Source organism: Bombina bombina, chromosome 10 (genome assembly GCF_027579735.1).
Source record: "Bombina bombina isolate aBomBom1 chromosome 10, aBomBom1.pri, whole genome shotgun sequence".
Lineage (NCBI taxonomy): Eukaryota > Metazoa > Chordata > Amphibia > Anura > Bombinatoridae > Bombina > Bombina bombina.
In genome coordinates, this window is record NC_069508.1 from 21,801,496 (window position 1) to 21,823,385 (window position 21,890).

The 21,890-nt window shown below is 36.6% G+C and overlaps 1 protein-coding gene across 1 annotated transcript in view; it reads right to left on the minus strand.

Moving 5' to 3' along the window:
• Positions 1–12,460: 12,460 nt before the first annotated feature.
• Positions 12,461–21,890, minus strand: part of CDC73 (cell division cycle 73) — a 140,550-nt gene continuing 131,120 nt past the window's right edge. Inside the window, exons 14-17 of the mRNA XM_053693840.1 lie at positions 20,802–20,963; positions 19,946–20,046; positions 18,582–18,723; positions 12,461–13,154 (exon numbers count right to left, since the gene is read on the minus strand). Of these exons, the coding sequence (XP_053549815.1) occupies positions 13,118–13,154; positions 18,582–18,723; positions 19,946–20,046; positions 20,802–20,963 (442 nt within the window). The 3' untranslated portion in view covers positions 12,461–13,117. The remainder of the gene's footprint in view (positions 13,155–18,581; positions 18,724–19,945; positions 20,047–20,801; positions 20,964–21,890) is intronic.

The following is a 21,890-nucleotide window of genomic DNA, read 5'->3' on the forward strand; positions in this document are numbered from 1 at the left end:
AAATGAATTGGCTAGCTTAAGTGCTCTAAGCTTGTCAAGTATGTTCATCCAATGGAGTCGCTACCTGTAAAGGCTCTTCCAGAGGCTCAAACCAGAACGCCGCAGCAGCAGTGACAGGAGCAATGCATGCAAGGGGCTGTAGGATAAAACCTTATTGAATAAACATTTTCTTAAGGTAACCTCATTTCTTATCCATTGGATCTAAAAAAGCACAACTGTCCTCGACAGGGATAGTAGTACGCTTTGCTAGAGCAGAAACTGCTCCCTCCACCTTAGGAACTGTCTGCCATAAGTCCTGTGTGGTGGCGTCTATTGGAAACATTTTTCCAAAAATAGGAGGGGAAGAGAACGTCACACCTGGTCTATCCCATTCCTTATTAATATTTTCTGTAAACCTTTTTAGGTATTGGAAAAGCATCAGTACACACCGGCACTGCATAGTATTTATCCAGTCTACACAATTTCTCTGGCACTGCAATTGTATCACAGTCATTCAGAGCAGCTAAAACCTCCCTGAGCAACACGCAGAGGTTCTCAAGCTTAAATTTTAAATGTAGAAATATCAGAATCAGGTTGAATCATCTTCCCTGAGTCAGAAATATCACCCACAGACTGAAGCTCCCCTTCCTCAGCTTCTGCATATTGTGAGGCAGTATCAGACATGGTTCTTAAAGCGTCTGTATGCTCCGTATTAGGTCTAACCCCAGAGCTATCTCGCTTTCCTTTAAATTTAGGTAGTCTGGCTAATACCGCTGACAGTGTATTATCCATGACTGCCGCCATGTCTTGTAAAGTAAACTCGGCATAACTTCCCCCTCGTCAGAATCCTCTGGTGATAAAAATTTTAAAGACAAAAAATGATCTTTATTGCTTAAATTGAAATCAGTACATTTGGTACACATTCTAAGATGGAGTTCCACCATGGCTTTTAAACATAATGAACAAGTAGTTTCCTCTATGTCAGACATGTTTGTACAGACTAGCAAGCTTGGAAAACACTTTAAATCAAGTTAACAAGCAAATATAAAAAACGTTACTGTGCCTTTAAGATAAACAAATTTTGTCAAAATGTATGTAATAAGTTAACAGAGCATTGCACCCACTTGCAAATGGATGATTAACCCCTTAATGCAAAAAACGGATAAAAAAACGAAAGAAGTTTTTTTAACAGTCACAACAAACTGGCCTTACCTTCCCCATAAACGATTTTGGAAGCCTTTTTAGCCCTTTAGAGATGTCCCATAGTATTCAGGGGACTGCTGAGGGAAGCTGGATGTCTCAGTTTGTAATTTTAACTGCGCAAAAAAGCGCTAAAATAGGCTCCTCCCACTCATACTACAACAGTGGAAAGCCTCAGAAAACTGTTTCTAGTCAAAATTTAAGCCAGCCATGTGGAAAAAAACTAGGCCCCAATAAAGTTTTATCACCAAAGCATATATAAAAATGATTAAACATGCCAGCAAACGTTTTATATTGCAAATTTATAAGAGTATATATCTGATAGTAAGCCTGATACTAGTCGCTATTAAATCACTGTATTTAGGCTTAACTTACATTAATCCGGTATCAGCAGCATTTTCTAGCAATTCCATCCCTAGAAAAACTTATAACTGCACATACCTTATAGCAGGATAACCTGCATGCCATTCTCCATCTGAAGTTACCTCACTCCTCAGACATATGTGAGAACAGCAGTGGATCTTAGTTACAAGCTGCTAAGATCATAGAAAACGCAGGCAGATTCTTCTTCAAATACTGCCTGAGATAAAATAGTACAACTCCGGTACCATTTAAAAAATAAACTTTTGATTGAAGAAAAAAAACTAACTATTTTTCACCACTCTCTCTTACTACCTTCATGCGTGTTGAGAGTTGCAAGAGAATGACTGGATATGGCAGTTAGAGGAGGAGCTATATAGCAGCTCTGCTGTGGGTGTCCTCTTGCAACTTCCTGTTGGGAATGAGAATATCCCACAAGTAATGGATGATCCGTGGACTGGATACACCTTACAAGAGAAATATTTGTTTAGCTTATTGGATTTCTTAGGATCAATAACGACCGTAGAGTAGTCATCCAATGTAGCTAAAACCTCCTTAAGTAACAGACGGAGGTGTTCCAGCTTAATCTTGAAAGATACCACTTCCGTATCAGCAAGAGAGATTACACTGTCAGAATCTGAAATTTCACTTTCAGATGCTACTACGGTATCCTCCTCCTCAGGCTTCTGGGAGGGGGCATCCGCAATAGCAACAACTGTGTCAGAAACCTTGCTTACTGAATGTCTAATTTTCCTCTTACGCTTTCCCTGCAACATTGGAAAAGCAGGCAACACTGCAACTGCAGAAGACATGAGAGAAGCGATGTCTTTTAAAGTAACTCCAGCTGGAGCTAGAGAGGAAGTGCAGGGCACTGCATGTGAGGACAGTAAAATTTGGGACGCTTGAGGAGAAAGCTGCGGCATATATTGAGTATTGACAGACTCCTGAACAGCATCCTCTTTGGAAAATGATGGTTCAGCAAAAAGCCTATCCCTATAGTTTAAAGTCCTCTCAATAAAGGAGGAACAGATTGGAATTGGTGGTTCCACATTGGCATCAAAGCATAAAGAGCAAGTGACAGCTTGCAAGGACTCTTGGGTCCATCTTATTCACAAAAATATTGAATCTGAACAAAAAAAAAAAACTTTACTGTCTCTTTAAATTTTAAAACTAACTTTTTTTTCCTTTTTATGGTATGAGAATACAGCAATAGAAATTAACCCTGCAGATCACCTCTACACCTCAGCAGTACTTTGCTGAGGTGCCTACCTGTCTGAAGAAATTGACCCTCTCTGCTGAACAGGAACCGTTCCCACTAACAGAACCAGAACTCTGCAGTAGCTACAAGCGTCCGTTGACACGCATTCAATTCCAGAGATGCGCAGTTGAAAATGCTGACAAGCTTCTTCTTCCGACTACCAAGAAAAGGAAGTAAGAAAGGGCGCGCAATGGAATCCTCTAGTACTGCCCATTGTGGGCGTCGCCAAATCAAGTTATCTCCCGGTCGTGCATATTGTTAAAAACATAATTTATGTAAGAACTTACCTGATAAATTCATTTCTTTCATATTAGCAAGAGTCCATGAGCTAGTGACGTATGGGATATACATTCCTACCAGGAGGGGCAAAGTTTCCCAAACCTTAAAATGCCTATAAATACACCCCTCACCACACCCACAATTCAGTTTAACGAATAGCCAAGAAGTGGGGTGATAAGAAAAAAGTGCGAAAGCATATAAAATAAGGAATTGGAATAATTGTGCTTTATACAAAATCATAACCACCACAAAAAAAGGGCGGGCCTCATGGACTCTTGCTAATATGAAAGAAATTAATTTATCAGGTAAGTTCTTACATAAATTATGTTTTCTTTCATGTAATTAGCAAGAGTCCATGAGCTAGTGACGTATGGGATAATGATTACCCAAGATGTGGATCTTTCCACACAAGAGTCACTAGAGAGGGAGGGATAAAATAAAGACAGCCAATTCCTGCTGAAAATAATCCACACCCAAAATAAAGTTTAATGAAAAACATAAGCAGAAGATTCAAACTGAAACCACTGCCTGAAGTACTTTTCTACCAAAAACTGCTTCAGAAGAAGAAAATACATCAAAATGGTAGAATTTAGTAAAAGTATGCAAAGAGGACCAAGTTGCTGCTTTGCAAATCTGATCAACCGAAGCTTCATTCCTAAACGCCCAGGAAGTAGAAACTGACCTAGTAGAATGAGCTGTAATCCTCTGAGGCGGAGTTTTACCCGACTCAACATAGGCAAGATGAATTAAAGATTTCAACCAAGATGCCAAAGAAATGGCAGAAGCTTTCTGGCCTTTTCTAGAACCGGAAAAGATAACAAATAGACTAGAAGTCTTTCGGAAAGATTAGTAGCTTCAACATAATATTTCAAAGCTCTAACAACATCCAAAGAATGCAACGATTTCTCCTTAGAATTCTTAGGATTAGGACATAATGAAGGAACCACAATTTCTCTACTAATGTTGTTGGAATTCACAACTTTAGGTAAAAATTCAAAAGAAGTTCGCAACACCGCCTTATCCTGATGAAAAATCAGAAAAGGAGACTCACAAGAAAGAGCAGATAATTCAGAAACTCTTCTGGCAGAAGAGATGGCCAAAAGGAACAAAACTTTCCAAGAAAGTAATTTAATGTCCAATGAATGCATAGGTTCAAATGGAGGAGCTTGAAGAGCCCCCAGAACCAAAATCAAACTCCAAGGAGGAGAAATTGACTTAATGACAGGCTTTATACGAACCAAAGCTTGTACAAAACAATGAATATCAGGAAGAATAGCAATCTTTCTGTGAAAAAGAACAGAAAGAGCAGAGATTTGTCCTTTCAAGGAACTTGCGGACAAACCCTTATCTAAACCATCCTGAAGAAACTGTAATATTCTCGGTATTCTAAAAGAATGCTAAGAAAAATGATGAGAAAGACACCAAGAAATATAAGTCTTCCAGACTCTATAATATCTCTCTCTAGATACAGATTTATGAGCCTGTAACATAGTATTAATCACAGAGTCAGAGAAACCTCTTTGACCAAGAATCAAGCGTTCAATCTCCATACCTTTAAATTTAAGGATTTCAGATCCTGATGGAAAAAAAGGACCTTGAGACAGAAGGTCTGGTCTTAACGGAAGAGTCCACGGTTGGCAAGAGGCCATCCGGACAAGATCCGCATACCAAAACCTGTGAGGCCATGCCGGAGCTACCAGCAGAACAAACGAGCATTCCTTCAGAATCTTGGAGATTACTCTTGGAAGAAGAACTAGAGGCGGAAAGATATAGGCAGGATGATACTTCCAAGGAAGTGATAATGCATCCACTGCCTCCGCCTGAGGATCCCGGGATCTGGACAGATACCTGGGAAGTTTCTTGTTTAGATGAGACGCCATCAGATCTATTTCTGGAAGTTCCCATATTTGAACAATCTGAAGAAATACCTCTGGGTGAAGAGACCATTCGCCCGGATGCAACGTTTGACGACTGAGATAATCCGCTTCCCAATTGTCTATACCTGGGATATGAACCGCAGAGATTAGACAGGAGCTGGATTCCGCCCAAACCAAAATTCGAGATACTTCTTTCATAGCCAGAGGACTGTGAGTCCCTCCTTGATGATTGATGTATGCCACAGTTGTGACATTGTCTGTCTGAAAACAAATGAACGATTCTCTTCAGAAGAGGCCAAAACTGAAGAGCTCTGAAAATTGCACGGACTTCCAAAATATTGATCGGTAATCTCACCTCCTGAGATTCCCAAACTCCTTGTGCCGTTAGAGATCCCCACACAGCTCCCCAACCTGTGAGACTTGCATCTGTTGAAATTACAGTCCAGGTCGGAAGCACAAAAGAAGCCCCCTGAATTAAACAATGGTGATCTGTCCACCACGTTAGAGAGTGTCGAACAATCGGTTTTAAAGATATTAATTGAGATATCTTTGTGTAATCCTTGCACCATTGATTCAGCATACAGAGCTGAAGAGGTCGCATGTGAAAATGAGCAAAGGAGATCGCATCTGATGCGGCAGTCCTAAGACCTAACATTTCCATGCATAAGGCTACCAAAGGGAATGATTGTGACTGAAGGTTTTGACAAGCTGATATCAATGTTAAACTTCTCTTGTCTGACAAGGACAGAGTCAGACACTGAATCTATCTAGAAACCTAAAAAGGTTACCCTTGTCTGAGGAATCAATGAACTGATTGGTAAATTGATCCTCCAACCATGAACTTGAAGAAACAACACAAGTCGATTCGTATGAGATTCTTCGAAAATGAGAAGACTGAGCAAGTACCAAGATATCGTCCAAATAAGGAAATACCAAAACCCTGTTCTCTGATTACAGAAAGAAGGGCACCGAGAACCTTTGAAAAAAATTCTTGGAACTGAGGCTAGGCCAAACGGTAGAGCCACAAAACTGGCAATGCTTGTCTAAAAACAGAATCTCAAACACTAAAAGTGATCTGGATGAATCGGAATATGCAGATACACATCCTGTAAATCTATTGTAGACATATAATGCCCTTGCTAAACAAAAGGCAGGATAGTCCTATAGTAACCATCTTGAATGTTGGTATCCTAACATAACGATTCAATAATGATAGATCCGGAACTAGTCTGAAGGAATTGACCTTCTTTGGTACAATGAAGAGATGAAATAAAACCCCAGCCCCTGTTCCAGAACTGGAACTGGCATAATTACTCCAGCCAACTCTAGATCTGAAACATATTTCAGAAATGCTGAGCCTTTGCTGTGTTAACTGGGACACAGGAAAGAAAAAATCTCTTAGCAGGAGGCCTTAACTTGAAGCCAATTCTGTACCTTTCTGAAACAATGTTCTGAAACCAGAGATTGAGAACGGAATTGATCCAAATTTCTTTGAAGAAAACGTAATCTGCCCCATACCAGCTGAGCTGGAATAAGGGCCGCACCTTCATAGGTACTTAGGAGCTGGCTATAGGTTTCTATAAGGCTTGGATATATTCCAAACTGGAAATAGTTTCCAAACTGATACCGCTCCTGAGGATGAAGGATCAGGCTTTTGTTCCTTGTTGTGAGGAAAGGAACGAAAATGATTATTTACCCTGGAAAGAAAGGGAAAGCAAAGTTGACTTAGAAGACATATCAGCATTCCAAGTTTAATCCATAAAGCTTTTCTAGCTAAAATAGCTAGAGACATATACCTGACATCAACTCTAATGATATCAAAAGATGGTATCACCAATAAAATTATTAGCATGTTATAGAATAATAATAATGCTATAAAATTATGATCTGTTACTTGTTGCGCTAAAGCTTCTAACCAAAAAGTTGAAGCTGCAGCAACATCCGCTAAAAATATAGCAGGTCTAAGAAGATTACCTGAACATAAGTAAGCTTTTCTTAGAAAGGATTCAATTTTCCTATCTAAAGGATCCTTAAATGAAGTACTATCTGCCATAGGAATAGTAGTACATTAGCAGGAGTAGAGACAGCCCCATAACCTTAGGGATTTTTGTCCCAAAAAACTCTAATCTGTCAGATGGCACAGGATATAATTTCTTAAACGTCTAGAAGGAGTAAATAAATTACCCAAATTATTCCATTCCCTGGAAATTACTTCAGAAATAGCATCAGGGAGATTAAACACTTCTGGAATAACTACAGGAGATTTAAAAAACCTTATTTAAACGTTTACATTTAGTATCAAGAGGACCAGAATCCTCTATTTCTAATGCAAATAATACTTCTTTAAGTAAAGAATGAATAAATTCCATCTTGAACAAATACAAAGATTTATCAGCATCAACCTCTGAGACAGAAACCTCTGAACCAGAAGAACCATTATCAGTATCAGAATGATGATGTTCATTTAAAAATTCATCTGAAAAAAGAGAAGTTTTAAAAGACTTTTATGTATACTAGAAGGAGAAATAACAGACATAGCCTTCTTAATGGATTTAAAAAAAAAAAAAATCTCTTATGTTATCAGGAACACTCTGAAAATTAGATGTTGACGGAACAGCAACAGGTAATGTAACAGTACTAAAGGAAAATTTATCTGCATTAATAAGTTTGACATGACATGCAATACAAACAACAGCTGGAGAAACAGATACTAAAAGTTTATAGCAGATACACTTAGCTTGGTAGCTCCAGCACTGGGCAGTGATTTTCCTGAAGTATCTTCTGACTCAGTTGCAACGTGGAACATCTTGCAATATGTAAAAGAAAAAACAACAACATATAAAGCAAAATTGATCAAATTCCTTAAATGACAGTTTCAGGAATGGGAAAAAAAATGCCAGTGAACAAGCTTCTAGCAACCAGAAGCAATAAATAATGAGACTTAAATAATGTGGAGACAAAAATGACGCCCATATTTTTTAGCGCCAAAAAAGACGCCCACATTATTTGGCGCCTAAATGCTTTTGGCGCCAAAAATGACGCCACATCCGGAACGCCGACATTTTTGACGCAAAAAAACGTCAAAAAATGACGCAACTTCCAGCGACACGTAGGACGCCGGAAACAGAAAAAAAATTTTGCGCCAAAAAAGTCAGCGCCAAGAATGACGCAATAAAATGAAGCATTTTCTGCCCCCGCGAGCCTAACAGCCCACAGGGAAAAAGTCAAATTTTTTAAGGTAAGAAAAAATGATTGAAACAAATGCATTTATCCCAAATATGAAACGGACTGTCTGAAAAATAAGGAATGCTGAACATTCTGAGTCAAGGCAAATAAATGTTTGAATACATATATTTAGAACTTTATAAACAAAGTGCCCAACCATAGCTTAGAGTGTCACAGAAAATAAGATTTACTTACCCCAGGACACTCATCTACATGTTTGTAGAAAGCCAAACCAGTACTGAAACGAGAATCAGCAGAGGTAATGGTATATATAAGAGTATATCGTCGATCTGAAAAGGGAGGTAAGAGATGAATCTCTACGACCGATAACAGAGAACCTATGAAATAGACCCCGTAGAAGGAGATCACTGCATTCAAATAGGCAATACTCTCCTCACATCCCTCTGACATTCACTGCACGCTGAGAGGAAAACCGGGCTCCAACTTGCTGCGGAGCGCATATCAACGTAGAATCTAGCACAAACTTACTTCACCACCTCCATCGGAGGCAAAGTTTGTAAAACTGAATTGTGGGTGTGGTGAGGGGTGTATTTATAGGCATTTTAAGGTTTGGGAAACTTTGCCCCTCCTGGTAGGAATGTATATCCCATACGTCACTAGCTCATGGACTCTTGCTAATTACATGAAAGAAAACACCAAGAGATGTGAACCACCATAAGCCTATGCTTTTTACCTCCAGTCTATGCTTTCTACATCCAGTACCGGTGTTCTAGTAAGAGGCCAAACTTTGTAAAAGACCGAACTATGTCACTTCCGGACACGTTTCATCAGCTGTTTCACACATTTTTGACCTAATGCACATGTGTGCCAGCGTCATCACATACCTGGCCGCCTTCGTCACTGCTAAAATCTTTAGAGGTGTGAAATTCAGGAACCCTTTATAGAGCGCATGCATGAGACTCATGGAAAGCGATTTTTTAGGCTCCTCTGCAATATTCGGAACTCCATCCCCACTGCAACTGCTCCCATTATTACTACTACTGTAAAGCTGAGTCTCCGTGCATGAGAAACAGCCCCCCCCACCATTCGGCTATAGCCACTGCTTCTGATGATCCAATGCAGCTTTTCACAGGCTCCGTTCAATATCATCTTATGAAAGATTATGAAAGCTAATGACATTGAACAGAGCCTGTGAAAAGCTGCATTGGATCATCAGAAGCAGTGGCTATAGTCGAGTGGCGGGGAGGGTGTTTCTAATGCACACTCAGCTTTACAGTAGTATTAATGGGAGACATACTTGCAGTGGAGTGCGGAGTTCTGAATATTGCAGAGGAGCCTAAAAAACAGCTTTCCATGAGTCACACGCATGCGCTCTATAAAGGGTTCCTAAATTTCACAGCAATAAATATTTTAGCAGTGACATATGCGGCCAGGTATGTGATGACGCTGGCACGCATGCGCATTAGGTCAAAAATGTGTGAAACAGCTGATGAAATGTCACTGTAAGTGACATGTTAGCTCTTTTACAAAGTTCGGCCTCTTACCAGAACACCTGCACTATTACTGTCCACATATGCCTCCTGACAACGTAGGAGCTTTGTGTAATAAATTAAGTGTCCTATATCCCATGAGTCTCTTTATTGTCCCTTGTATGAAATCAAGTGCCTAACTTTTTCTGAGTCCTTGTAAACCCCCAGATAATAAGTCAGCACTTACCTCAGTCTGCCCGACAGTAAGGCAGTTCCCAGGTTTGAGAGGTCCTCTCCCTCACATGGACCTGTGACAAAAAAAGGAAAGGACTGAGTAAGATCCCTCAGTTTTTCAGAGTTAGGGCAGCATCAGTATGGGAGGCACAATGAGAATTATGTCCCACCAGTTCCCATCGCTCTAAAGCCACCACTGCTCTACTGAAGAGACTGATATGGACTACGGCTACACTCTAGAACAAAGCAGCACAATCTTGTACTACTTTTAAAAATAATAAACTTGATTGAAGAATCTTTCTAACACCTATTTTACAACCTCTTTGCTCTTAACTTAGGCAAAAAGAATGATTGGGGTGGGAGGGAAGGGAGCTTTGCAGTGGTGCTCTTTGCCGCCTCCTGCTGGGCGGGAGTGATATTCCCAATAGTAATTAGATGATCCGTGGACTCATTGTGTCATTAAAAAGAAAAATATATAGTTTTTTTTATAAATTGTGCCATTTAAGTTACTTGGAGCAGCTTATGTTAAATTAGTAATTGCATATTCTTTGTTTAAAGATAGTCAAAATTAAACACTCACGAGTCAAGAGTGCAGTTTAACAACTTTCCACTTAACTGATGTTTTCAAATGTGCTTTGTTTTCTTAGTATCCCTTGTTCAAGACCTAGGAAGCTTTAGTTGAGCTCAGGAGCGTACAGGTTTCTTAAGCTCAGGAGGGTTCATGTGTAGCACTAAATGGCAGCAGTTTAGTGCAGAGTTTTGAGGATTCCTCTATTCTTCTGGGTGACTAGCGCTAGGGGCAGTGTTTTGAGTCTTTTGCTGCAGAATTGGCACCAAGGCTCACTAAGGATGCGTTAATAGGCTCCTGCTAATGTCAATCCTTGCTCAGTTATTCTTATGAAGTCCTGGCGTTTTTGTTCCTGATCTGCTTTCCATGTTTCACCCCTGCTTAAGTCCTGGATTATGTTCCCAGCTTTACCCTTGCGTCTAACTTAAACTGCCAACTGTTAAACTGGATCACCACTTCTGGCTATCATTTTAGCTGCACAATCTGCTGTGACGTATTTAATACTGGATTGACTGCTGACCATTCTTCTGGATAATCCCTGGTGCTTGGTTTACCTGGTGACAACTTTAGTCTATCCCGGACATCCGTCTACAACGCGTCTTCTGTAAGGTTGGTTACAGATTTCCAACAAGGTAAATCCATTACCATCATTTATACAGGGAGATTAAATGTGGAGTTTAATGTACCTTGAAGTCTATTCTCTGTTTATCTGTATGTTTCTCAGTTATAATCAGTGAAGTCAACCTCACTGTAGGAGCCTGGCATTATCACATCCCCTATGAGGCTGCTTTTAGGGCCTCTCCTCTGGAGCACAGTTTCCAACAGTATACTGAGATAACCTAGCGACTGTGCCCAAGCAACTGGGAAGAAATTGGTTTTCTTACAACCGTAAAAGAAAAAACTTGGGGTTTTATGTCTCATTAAAGAACATAAAACCCAAACCGGTGTTCTCTCCAAGCAGGAGAATCTGGTCCGACCCAAAAGGGGAAAGAGCTGGTGGCTTACCTGAAGCACTTTATTTACATTTGGTCAGTCTCTAGCATCAAATCAACAGGGGAATTATATTTGTAATAACGCAACAGCTCCCTGTAAATAAGCTGTAAGCACAGAGAAGAAAACCAAAAAACTCCACCAGAAAAATGCACGCACCTTTTGCAATAGCCGGAAACCAAATCTGATTTTCTAAAGATTTTATGTAACCTGTATATATATATATATATATATATATATATATATATATATATATATATATATATATATATATTCTAGACGAGTGCCTTAGGATCCTTCGACCGTGCAAATCCAGATCTTAGAATGTTGCATTTTCACAAGAATAAATCTGGCTTTCAAAAGAGCCGAATGCCATGAGCAGCCGCTGCCTTTCGCATTTGGATTATCACAAAAGGATCAGAATGCACACGTCTAATATATTTATATTGTAGTGTCACCCATATGAAAGAACAGCACTTAAACACGTAGACATTTTTATTTTTGCCGGAACAAATAAGAATTAAAAGCGGCTTAAACTTACAAAAAGTCAGCATTAAAAGTAAGTAGACAGATACAGATCTATTCGTTTTAAAGCGAAAGTAAAAAGTATAAAAACTTGCTCTAAACAAAATGAGTCCCACACCTGCACCACCCCACCCACCCCCCCGAGAGGGCTTTTTAATCCGTTCATCCAGTCAAAAATGTTGGTGTGGGGCCATTTCAAAAGAACGTGAACATTCCTAACATGAAAGACATCACACATAGGCAAAAAATAACTTGCAGCTCTCTAGTGTAAACCTCCCTCAGGTGCACGTATTACCTGCAGTGTATAAAGGTGGTGAACAGCTCTCCACTTCACACACTTTCTTGTTCTTTAGTGGAGTGAACGTGATAACATGGTAGGATATAAACTATATACGGTTTTAAAAATGAATTTGAATATACATAAATAATTAAGATATACGCATGGACAAATTAAAAAGCAATTTGGAAATTCTCTTACCATCAGTTTTTTTTTATATAAAAGCAGTGTTTAATCAAATATACAGGTTGACAAATGTTCATTTTAACTTTAATTTGTTTTTTATTTTTATTTCTTTTTTTAACAACTTTATAGGTTTGCAGAAGGAGGGGGGAAAAAATACCTTTGAAATAAACTTTATCTACATTTTTCCGATGAACAAAAAACAAAACAAAAAAAAAAAAACACTGGTTTTTGTACCCAACATGCAGTTTTCCTATCCAACTGTCGGAGACGCATCATACTGCCAGTGCAGTGCTTACCAGTGATTCTGCATGTAACATGATTGATAATTACAGGTGATGAACTGAGGTTTTTTTTTAGATTTTTTGTTTGTTTTTTAAAAAGGAACATATTCAAACAAAAAATAGCAGTGTACATTAGAGAAGATGCAGCTTACACATCAGGAACTCAGTACTGTCTTTGTAGGGGCAAAATATTGCTTAAAAAAAAAAAAAAAAGGATATTTTCCCTATCAAAATAGTCAATTTGAATTGCAGACAATGCAGACGTTAGCTAAAAATAGTATGCTATCCTCGTTAACTAAATGATTGCAATTTGTCCTTAAACCATCAGGACTCTGAAGATCGGTTTGCTCAAGGTGGGTAATTTTACAAATCTGAACAGTCTTAATCTCCAGATGGGAGCGGAGTCACAATCCATTCGTCTCAGGTAGCAAAGGATGCGTCCAGGCATTCAGAATCTTAAGTGGGATTTGTGTTTCACCATATACCTGTTACAAAGAAAGAGCATATTAGATGGAAAATCAAGTATCCAGAATAAAGCTCCAATACATCTGTCTTTAGTTATCACTGTATCAGTACTACAGACGTTTATTATTAATCTAGTTCCTAAACCTAAATGTGCAAAATCTCCCATGAAAAATAAACCTAAAAACACAAAAACATGAAAGTAGTTCTCTCCTAATCTTATATTCAGGCAAAGCGTATCAAATCAAGAAGTGCAAAAGGGAAAAATTATATTTAAAGGGACATTGTACACTAGATTTTTGCATAAATGTTTTGAAGATGATCCATTTATATAACCCATCTGAGTGTGTTTTTGTAACAATGTATAGTTTTGTTTATTTTTTTTTATTAACATTGTGCTGATTTTCAGACTCTTAACCAAGCCCCAGTGTCAGATGTGTACTGATGTCTACAGATTTCTGCTGGCTCCTGTTTATGTTGTCTTATTATATGCAGGGAAGAGGGAGGGGGTATGCAAAAAACCAACATCTTGTTTGTGAAATAATTACGGGCATTTCAAATGCAATTTATACATTTAAAGGGACAGTATACTATAAACTTGTTTTTCCCTTAGTGTTTCCAATTACTTTCTTTACCAGTTGCAGAGTATAACATGTATGAGATTTGCTTTTTAAGGCTTGTGTATATGAATTAGCTGGTTTTGTGTTTTGAAGTCATAACCTCATAAAATGGGTTGAACTTGTAGGTATAATTAGATCTCATTACTGTATCACATTGTGTACATATACATGTGTCTTTATCTTATATCTGTAGGTATAATCAGATCTCATTACATTATCACACTGTGTACATATACATGTGTCTATCTTATATCTATAGGTATAATCAGATCTCATTACTGTATCACACTGTGTACATATACATGTGTCTGTATTTTATATCTGTATGTATAATCAGATTTCATTACTGTATCACATTGTGTACATATACATGTGTCTGTATCTTATATCTGTAGGTATAATCAGATCTCATTACTGTATCACACTGTGTACATATACATGTGTCTTTATCTTATATCTGTAGGTATAATCAGATCTCATTACTGTATCACATTATGTACATATACATGTGTCTTTATCTTATATCTGTAGGTATAATCAAATCTCATTACTGTATCACACTGTGTACATATACATGTGTCTTTATCTTATATCTGTAGGTATAATCAGATCTCATTACTTTATAACATTGTGTACATATACATGTGTCTTTATCTTATATCTGTAGGTATAATCAGATCTCATTACTGTATCACATTGAGTACATATACATGTGTATCTTATATCTGTAGGTATAATCAGATCTCATTACTTTATCACATTGTGTACATATACATGTGTCTTTATCTTATATCTGTAGGTATAATCAGATCTCATTACTGTATCACATTGTGTACATATACATGTGTCTTTATCTTATATCTGTAGGTATAATCAGATCTCATTACTGTATCACATTGTGTACATATACATCTGTCTGTATCTTATATCTGTATGTATAATCAGATCTCATTACTGTATCACATTGTGTACATATACATGTGTCTTTATCTTATATCTGTATGTATAATCAGATCTCATTACTGTATCACATTGTGTACATATACATGTGTCTGTATCATATATCTGTAAGTATAATCAGATCTCATTACTGTATCACATTGTGTACATATACATGTGTCTGTATCTTATATCTGTAGGTATAATCAGATCTCATTACTGTATCACATTGTGTACATATACATGTGTCTGTATCTTATATCTGTAGGTATAATCCGATCTCATTACTGTATCACATTGAGTACATATACATGTGTCTGTATCATATATCTGTAGGTATAATCAGATCTCATTACTGTATCACATTGTGTACATATACATGTGTATGTATCATATATCTGTAGGTATAATCAGATCTCATTACATTATCACACTGTGTACATATACATGTGTCTGTATCTTATATCTGTAGGTATAATCAGATCTCATTACTGTATCACATTGTGTACATATACATGTGTCTGTATCTTATATCTGTAGGTATAATCAGATCTCATTACTATATCACACTGTGTACATATACATGTGTCTGTATCTTATATCTGTAGGTATAATCAGATCTCACTATCATTGTGTACATATACATGTGTCTGTATCATATATCTGTAGGTATAATCAGATCTCATTACTGTATCACATTGTGTACATATACATGTGTCTGTATCTTATATCTGTAGGTATAATCAGATCTCATTACTGTATCACATTGTGTACATATACATGTGTCTGTATCTTATATCTGTAGGTATAATCCGATCTCACTATCATTGTGTACATATACATGTGTCTGTATCTTATATCTGTAGGTATAATCAGATCTCACTATCATTGTGTACATATACATGTGTCTGTATCATATATCTGTAGGTATAATCAGATCTCATTACTGTATCACATTGTGTACATATACATGTGTCTGTATCTTATATCTGTAGGTATAATCAGATCTCATTACTGTATCACATTGTGTACATATACATGTGTCTGTATCTTATATCTGTAGGTATAATCCGATCTCACTATCATTGTGTACATATACATGTGTCTGTATCTTATATCTGTAGGTATAATCAGATCTCATTACTGTATCACATTGTGTACATATACATGTGTCTGTATCTTATATCTGTAGGTATAATCAGATCTCACTATCATTGTGTACATATACATGTGTCTGTATCTTATATCTGTAGGTATAATCAGATCTCATTACTGTATCACATTGTGTACATATACATGTGTCTGTATCTTATATCTGTAGGTATAATCAGATCTTATTACTTTATCACAATGTGTACATATACATGTGTCTGTATCTTATATCTGTAGGTATAATCAGATCTCATTACTGTATCACATTGTGTACATATACATGTGTCTGTATCTTATATCTGTAGGTATAATCAGATCTTATTACTTTATCACAATGTGTACATATACATGTGTCTATCTTATATCTGTAGGTATAATCAGATCTCATTACTGTATCACATTGTGTACATATACATGCGTCTATCTTATATCTGTAGGTATAATCAGATCTCATTACTGTATCACAGTGTGTACATATACATGTGTCTGTATCTTATATCTGTAGGTATAATCAGATCTCATTACTGTATCACACTGTGTACATATACATGTGTCTGTATCTTATATCTGTAGGTATAATCAGATCTCATTACTGTATCACATTGTGTACATATACATGTGTCTTTATCTTATATCTGTAGGTATAATCAGATCTCATTACTTTATCACACTGTGTACATATACATGTGTCTATCTTATATCTGTAGGTATAATCAGATCTCATTACTGTATCACATTGTGTACATATACATGTGTCTTTATCTTATATCTGTAGGTATAATCAGATCTCATTACTGTATCACATTGAGTACATATACATGTGTCTATCTTATATCTGTAGGTATAATCAGATCTCATTACTGTATCACACTGTGTACATATACATGTGTCTATCTTATATCTGTAGGCATAATCAGATCTCATTACTGTATCACATTGTGTACATATACATGTGTCTGTATCTTATATCTGTAGGTATAATCAGATCTCATTACTGTATCACATTGTGTACATATACATGTGTCTTTATCTTATATCTGTAGGTATAATCCGATCTCATTACTGTATCACACTGTGTACATATACATGTGTCTATCTTATATCTGTAGGTATAATCAGATCTCATTACTGTATCACACTGTGTACATATACATGTGTCTGTATATTATATCTGTAGGTATAATCCGATCTCATTACTGTATCACACTGTGTACATATACATGTGTCTGTATATTATATCTGTAGGTATACTCAGATCTCATTACTATATCACATTGTGTACATATACATGTGTCTGTATCTTATATCTGTAGGTATAATCAGATCTCATTACTTTATCACATTGTGTACATATACATGTGTCTTTATCTTATATCTGTAGGTATAATCAGATCTCATTACTTTATCACATTGTGTACATATACATATGTCTGTATCTTATATCTGTAGGTATAATCTGATCTCATTACTGTATCACACTGTGTACATATACATGTGTCTATCTTATATCTGTAGGTATAATCAGATCTCATTACTGTATCACACTGTGTACATATACATGTGTCTGTATATTATATCTGTAGGTATAATCCGATCTCATTACTGTATCACACTGTGTACATATACATGTGTCTGTATATTATATCTGTAGGTATACTCAGATCTCATTACTATATCACATTGTGTACATATACATGTGTCTGTATCTTATATCTGTAGGTATAATCAGATCTCATTACTTTATCACATTGTGTACATATACATGTGTCTTTATCTTATATCTGTAGGTATAATCAGATCTCATTACTTTATCACATTGTGTACATATACATATGTCTGTATCTTATATCTGTAGGTATAATCTGATCTCATTACTGTATCACACTGTGTACATATACATGTGTCTATCTTATATCTGTAGGTATAATCAGATCTCATTACTATATCACATTGTGTACATATACATGCGTCTGTATCTTATATCTGTAGGTATAATCAGATCTTATTACTTTATCACATTGTGTACATATACATGTGTCTGTATCTTATATCTGTAGGTATAATCAGATCTCATTACTGTATCACATTGTGTTCATATACATGTGTCTGTATCTTATATCTGTAGGTATAATCAGATCTTATTACTGTATCACATTGTGTACATATACATGTGTCTGTATCTTATATCTGTAGGTATAATCAGATCTTATTACTTTATCACATTGTGTACATATACATGTGTCTATCTTATATCTGTCCATAAACCAATCACTAATACTTGTAGAGAACAATGGAAAATTAACATTGTATTACCTTATCTCTTCTATAACCCACTGGGAGTGTAATTTCTTCTACTGGCCAAAAACTTTTAGGATGGGTGGGGATACCACGGGGAAATAAACTATTTCAAATGCCAATATAAGGGCAATAGAAATGCTTCTAAACAATTTAATACACTCCAGCAGGTGAAGTGGATCATTGGGAAAAATTAAAGGGGAGACTTTTTTTTTGAGTAAACTGTCCCTTTAACTCTTGGCTGCCATAAAAATGAACAGCAATCTCCAGCTAATCTCCCTAACAATCAAGGGGTTAAATGTGGTAGAGCTAATGGTTCTTAAGTACATATTTAGCATGTTTGTATATAATATTTATTAGAAATCTATCAAGGGATTCAGAGTTAATACACTAAATATAATTTTCATCATTAAGCTACTACATTGTAGAAGCCCAAGTCTGTACCTGTCCAATGTTTCCCAGAATCTCAGGAAAACGGGTCTGTCCAAGTGCCGCTTATGGTAACTTAATTCTAAAAGTGTCACGTCCCATTTCTGTACATTTGAGTCTATTTTGTGTTCATCATATTTGAGGTGGAAAGCTTTAACTGCAAGTAAACACAATTGGGTTAGTTGTATAGTTCTCTGTTACAATACATCATATGCATGTTATGTTTCTGGCTACTTTTTAATAGATAAGTTTTTTGTATTTTATCATTGGCTGCATAAAGTGTTTTGTATCTAGGAATGGACCTCCGCTAAATCATAATCTACTGATGAGAGTGGAGACTAATTTGTTTAAATGTCAAACAATAAATGCAATTCAGTGTTGTACATTTTTACTACATTCATCTGAAAGAGTACCAGCTTTATATGACTAACATAAGCCACATACACAATGAAAGAAAAATAGTGTGCGTATGTATATGTATATCTCTATCTCTCTATCTCTCTATCTCTCTATCTCTCTATCTCTCTATCTCTCTATCTCTCTATCTCTCTATCTCTCTATCTCTCTATCTCTCTATCTCTCTATCTCTCTATCTCTCTATCTCTCTATCTCTCTATCTCTCTATCTCTCTATCTCTCTATCTCTCTATCTCTCTATCTCTCTATCTCTATATCTCTATATCTCTATCTCTCTATCTCTCTATCTCTCTATCTCTCTATATCTATCTCTCTATATCTATCTCTCTATATCTATCTCTCTATATCTATCTCTCTATATCTATCTCTCTATATCTATCTCTCTATATCTATCTCTCTATATCTATCTCTCTATATCTATCTCTCTATATCTATCTCTCTATATCTATCTCTCTATATCTCTCTATATCTATCTCTCTATATCTATCTCTCTATATCTATCTCTCTATATCTATCTCTCTATATCTATCTCTCTATATCTATCTCTCTATATCTATCTCTCTATATCTATCTCTCTATATCTATCTCTCTATATCTATCTCTCTATATCTATCTCTCTATATCTATCTCTCTATATCTATCTCTCTATATCTATCTCTCTATATCTATCTCTCTATATCTATCTCTCTATATCTATCTCTCTATATCTATCTCTCTATATCTATCTCTCTATATCTATCTCTCTATATCTATCTCTCTATATCTATCTCTCTATATCTATCTATATCTATATATATATCTATATATATTTTATTATTACTTTTTTTTTTTAAACATGTAATAGGATTTCTTTTTTTAAACATGCAATAGGATACAATTTCTATCATTTTGAGGTTTGTAATACAAAACAGACACTAATACACACAGATTACCATAGCTATGGGAAGTTAGATGCAGACTTACTTTTTGCAAATATATCAACAGGTGATCCATCAGGCAAGACCCACGGCCACCCTTTGAACTGCCAAGCAGGGCCTTGAACAAACACAGCCACTACACGATCCCTGGGGGAATGGAAAATATAAAATCAGCACACGTTTTTAATGAGTAGGGTACACAACACTGCCAAAACCTTGTGAAACTACTGATAGAAAATTGTTAGATATCATGATGTGTGGATCAGACTAGCAATGCAAGCAATCAGAGCTGTTGTGTATTCCTTTCAAAACAATGTGCATTAGAGAAAAGGGTACATTTTAATAACTGCTTTCAGAGGGATATTCTAATGCAAAAGCGGACGCTGTCCCTCTCCCACAGAGAGTGAGTTGATTTCTGCTAATGCCTCTTCCTTACAGCGATTTTCAGTATAGGTGGCATTTTTAGCAGGCAAAAGCAGCGGACAATGACAGTTATTTGTAATCGATTTAATACCGTCTAGCAGGTAAAGTAGATCAACTGGGAACATATTAAAAAGGGTGAGCATTTTACAGCACACTGTTCCTTTGAGATTTGTTTTACAACACTGGCTCTCACCACAGAACAGGTCGTGTTCGCACTGCGCTTTACTTGTAATACCAGCACACATTTGCAAATGTAGTGGAGCAGAAATATTGCAAAACTCAATTTTGCGCTCCACTGGTAATCTGGTGCATAGTAAGCTAGACTCATTAGTGCTAGAACTACATGGTCTAATTAGATAATGTCATTTCCACATTAGACAAACAAAGACAGAAAAGATTGAGTTAAACACATATGGGTCAGAAACTGGCCTGGTGTGTGTGGTACAATTAGTGAGATAAACGTCACTTAAGCCACATACCAGTCCTGTGGCAGCAGTTTCAGTGGCTGGTCTACGACTCTGTATGGGACGGTAACACTAATACTGGTGCCTCCTGGTTGCATTTGGTCCTTTCGCCTCTGAATTAAGGTTTCATTATCTCGCTGACAGCCCTGCTTCTTTTTTTCATCTGAGGAAACAAACCTTAAAAAAAAATAAAGCAACTTTAGTGGTAGCAAGTCTGGGGAGTTTTGCAATAAAGCTAGTACTTTAAATAAAATTAGCTGCAATAAAAGGTTCTGAGCCAGGATTAATCACAACAGGCTAAACAGAACTAAGTATAGAGAAAAAACGCCAGGATTATCATACTATGGCGCTTTAAGTGGGCAACGCCAAGTGGCCGGGTATTGTTTGTGCTTTATGCCAATGTGTTTGTAATAAACCGTCACTGGAGGGGAAGAGCACAGATCGTAAAATAACTGGGAAACTTTGGCATCCTCAATAGTGGAAACATAAAACTGACTTGATTCACGAAGTCTCACGATTCTCTCCAGTTCTGATGTTATTCTGTGCAGCAAATTCATTAGAGAACAGAGAAAATCAGGAGCGTTTAAAGCAACAAACCACTTACAATAAAAACTGTAACTGAAGAGAATGTAAAGGCAATGAATTCATTTAGTCCAGTGAGCATCACTAGAATTGTTACTACAAGCGGAGTATTTCATTCGAGTGGCAGAATATATATATATTTATATTTGTGGCAGGCAAAAAGCAATTTTCTAAACGCAGGACTTAAAGGGACATGAAACCCAAAGTTTTTCTTGCATGATTCGAAGAGAGCATGACATTTTAAACAATTTTCCAATCTACTTCTATTATCTAATATGTTTTGTTCTCTTGGTTTCCTTTCATACCTAGGTAGGGTGCTCATTGGTGGCTGCACATATGCCTCATGTTATTGGCTCAACCATGTGAATTGCCGTTTCTTCAACAAAGGATATCAAGAGAATGAAGAAAATGAGATATAGAAGTAAATTGGGAAGTTGTTTAGAATTGTATTCTCTATCTGAATCATGTCCCTTTAAATATTCACAAAGGAGAAGTCTACATAAACTAAAGCTTTTATACATG